This window comes from Apis dorsata, unplaced genomic scaffold (genome assembly GCF_000469605.1).
Source record: "Apis dorsata unplaced genomic scaffold, Apis dorsata 1.3 scaffold_44, whole genome shotgun sequence".
Lineage (NCBI taxonomy): Eukaryota > Metazoa > Arthropoda > Insecta > Hymenoptera > Apidae > Apis > Apis dorsata.
Window position 1 is genome coordinate 188,426 of NW_006263346.1, and position 3,778 is coordinate 192,203.

Genomic DNA, 3,778 nt, shown 5'->3' on the forward strand with positions numbered 1-3,778 from the left:
ACGAATCTTCTAGCGATATGTGAATGAAAAATGTTCGTTCAAATTATAGTAATGAAATAACAGAGCAATACAAATATCGTTCCCTGTTATTAATTCAAATAGTCAATAGTTCTTGTTTCCAATTCCATTTCTTTTTTCTTTTTCAAATTTAAAAATCATCTCCATTACTTTCTAATTTCAACTTACTTGATCCAGCATAGTAGACCGTGTAATCCAAATCGAGGCCGACGAAATCGATACGCAGTTTATCCACGACCAATCGTGTGAGCATCACGTCTCGTTTGTAAAAGACGGGTTTTTCATTCTCGTGCGATATCGCCGAATCCATGAGGGGATGGGATCGAATGAAGTTGAGGACCGTGTCCGGGAACGTTTCGGTGTCGTTCACACATTGACCGGGCCGCGGTTCAGGAACTTTGTTGGAGAGCACCGGAAGCCAGGCGCTGCTGCTCGTCGCCTGTTCTTTGAATTTTCCACGGAACGCCTCTTGAATCGCGTCGATATGGAACGAGCAAATCGCCGAGCCCATCAATCCGTTCGTCGACGTGGTAAAAGTACCGTAAAAGTGAGTGTCATCGCCTGGCACCTTGTAAATACTCTCTGAAAATAAACGTGCATTGATTGATTTTACAATGTTATTGCATCGATTGAAAGTCGAATAAGAAATTAGATATTGAGAATGAAAAATTCATTGGATTTATATTAGTAAAAAAAATGGAGTCGAAATAAAGATCGAGAAGATCTGTGATTATTGAAAAATCGAGAAAGGTAAGATTTAATATGTTTTTTTTTTTTAATCGATTAGACTTACGTATTTCGTTGAAGTAGAATGGAAATTCGCCGGGTATCGAGCAATTCAACCTCGCCTTCAGATAAGTCGACCAATTTTGCGAGAGAATATTTTTGCCGCCGGTGTCCCTTTTGCAAACTCTCGCCACGCGGGAATACACACTTTTCCCGCAATTTATGTATTCCACGGCCGTCTCGCGGAAAAAGAAGAATACGTGGCTGCCGATGTCGTAAGATCCCACGAAATTAGGTTCTGAAACAGTCACAAAGAATAAGAGTTATTCGATCAAGGAAACACTGTTATCCGAGAATTCTCGGGGAAAGTTCAACCAAGTGATACCGAAGAGACGACGTTCCAAAACTGAATTGCAATTTCTTCATTATTCCTTATACGAAAATCTTTATTGTATTTTACATTTATTTTGTTTCGATTCTTTTGAATTTTTAACATTTTTTTTTTCAAACAAATTCTCATTATACATCGATATATCACAAGAATATTATAGATATCGTGAAAGTTTTATTAGACATTTTATTATAACATTCATCGATATAATTAATTTAAAAAATGTGATTCATGAACACAAATTGATCAAAAACCATTATTCTTTCATATTACAAAAATTCTTGTTATCATTTCAAATGAATCAAGATATTTAAAAATTATGATCAGCTTCAAGAATCTAATTATATATCTTTTAAAATATGTCGTTAACAGTGGAAGGAAATATAAAAGGGAGATACTTGTTATTAATCGATATTAAAATCAAGGGCATAAAATAGTGGAATAAATATATATTTATAACGTGGGAATATCAGGATGAACGCGAAATTATGTTTAACGTTCGGTAAGTATAACTTGACAAATCTAATTCGAATTTGAACATCGGTTTCCGGTCGTGGAGAAATTTATGGAAATACCAAGCGGGGCGTAAAAACGAAACTGAATTCCGTGTCAGATCCAGAGAAACAGTAATTTCGACGGAGACTACCGCTGTGCTAGGATTCTACCCTTGATGAAATTCCACGAGAAGATTTCCTTCGAACGATTTCCTCTTTAAGCACCGTTGGCTTGAAAATAAGGATACAGATATTCAACGATGATCCATCATTCCTTTGATTTTTGCTAACAAATCAACATCAACACGTCAAAATCAAGAGAAAATTTTTCATCGATTTGAAAATAAAGAAAAATTATCAACAAATGTTAATAAGATATCATTTTGAAGAATTATCTATGTATAGAATTTGGATAGAAATATTAATTAAAATTTCTGGAATTTCGTAATACAGTTTTGATATAGATATGAAAAATGATATAACGTAAATTAATTTTATAATTTGAAAATTATATAAATAAAAGAAAACCGCAATTTAATTATATAAGTCGAAAATATGAAACATTTCAAAAGAGGAGAAAGAAACTGATTCATTATGTAGTATTTCATATATACATTAACAAGGGACATACCACACGTTTTTTCTGTGAATTTTCATTCAATCTACATGTATCATCGATGGAACATGCCATCGCTTGTTTTACATCCGCTGGAAATTTCAATAGTTTGAATAGAAATTTCAACATACACTGAAAACGGTACACGTTGTTGAATAAAGTCAATCATCTCGCTTAAACTATTGAATTTCGACTCATGACAGAAGGAAAGATATTTTGCAATAAAATAGAGATTGAAAATTTTTAAAATAACACATAAAAAAAAATCGAAAGATATATACGTATAAAAATAAAATAGAGATGAAACGTAAATTGAAAATAGTCATCATCCTATTTCCGTTGAATTTCAATTTGTCATATTTTCTATCCACAGATTAAATGATATTTCATATGAAATAAAATGAAAATTCTTAATTTGTATACTTTTCGTAACAAAATAGTGTATAATGTATAATATATTTAGGGTCAATGTTTAGTTTGATATTTTTACACGAGATGGCGCGTCGAGTATCTTATGTCGATGCCTCATTCGAGATCGAGGCACTGGTTAGAGAAACAAAAGTTTAACCGCCGAAGAAATTATTTCGAAAGGGTTACGATCGTCAAAGCTCCCGAAAAACTTTGAAATTTCGAGAAACCAGCGGCATAACGAAGAGAAAAACTATAAAACAGACGTACGAAGGAAAAAGTTACGACGCGGCAAGTTTTACATTCGAAGAGGAAACGACTTTTCTAGTTTTCATTTAGCATTCCGTGACGAAGCTTCCAACTTGAACGCATTTTTAACGAGCATCCATTTGTCGCTTTTATAATTTGTTATCGTAAAAAAACCGCTTAACAGTTCGCTCGTTACTGTTGTTCGAGCATCGATAATTTTATAAATTATGTTGGTTAATGAAGATTAAAATCTAGAATAACAAGATTTCCTTGTGATTTAAAGAATAGTTAAATCATTTGTATTCTTAAGTTTAAATTATATTATTGTTCTGACGAAGAAAAAGAATAACTAAACGTTATTAAATATACAATTATATCAGATTTAATATCAAGAATAACAAAAATATTCTACGTTATTCTGTGTTAAAAAGCAATATATCTTAACAAATTCTACAAAATCAACAATAAAGAAACAATAATATATTGAATTATCATCAATCATAATCAATCATAATTTTCTCAAAGGAAATATTTTCTCGCTCGTGCCATTTTCCCTTCCAACCTCTTCAATTACCCTATTCCTTCTCCTCTCCACCAAAAAGAAGGTCCAACGTGAAATACCTGCCCATAAATTCCCCGAAAAATATCCGCCCACGCGTCGAATTTTATTCCTCCGATCAATTAACCATGCATTCGAGTCACGCCTTCCTAATTGCCCCGTTCCCCATGCGATACTCCGAGCAAGTAGTTCGCCACGGACGTTTTTCGTCTAAAAACAACGATGCTCCCTTGCCGGAAATCGAATTTTTTCTTCCCCTCCGTGCTTAAATCGCGCCTCGCCCTCTCTCTCTCTCTCTCTCTCTCTCTCTCTCTTTC

At 33.6% G+C, this 3,778-nt stretch overlaps 1 protein-coding gene across 4 annotated transcripts in view; it reads right to left on the reverse strand.

The window, feature by feature from the left end:
• The window catches only part of LOC102673581 (semaphorin-2A), a 259,910-nt gene that overhangs the window by 6,436 nt on the left and 249,696 nt on the right, over positions 1-3,778 (reverse strand). For all 4 annotated transcript variants that reach the window (XM_031514004.1, XM_031513998.1, XM_006608692.2 and 1 more), the window contains 2 exons: positions 812-1,042; positions 187-600 (listed from right to left, as the gene is read on the reverse strand). In XM_031514004.1, the coding sequence (XP_031369864.1) occupies positions 187-600; positions 812-1,042 (645 nt within the window). The remainder of the gene's footprint in view (positions 1-186; positions 601-811; positions 1,043-3,778) is intronic.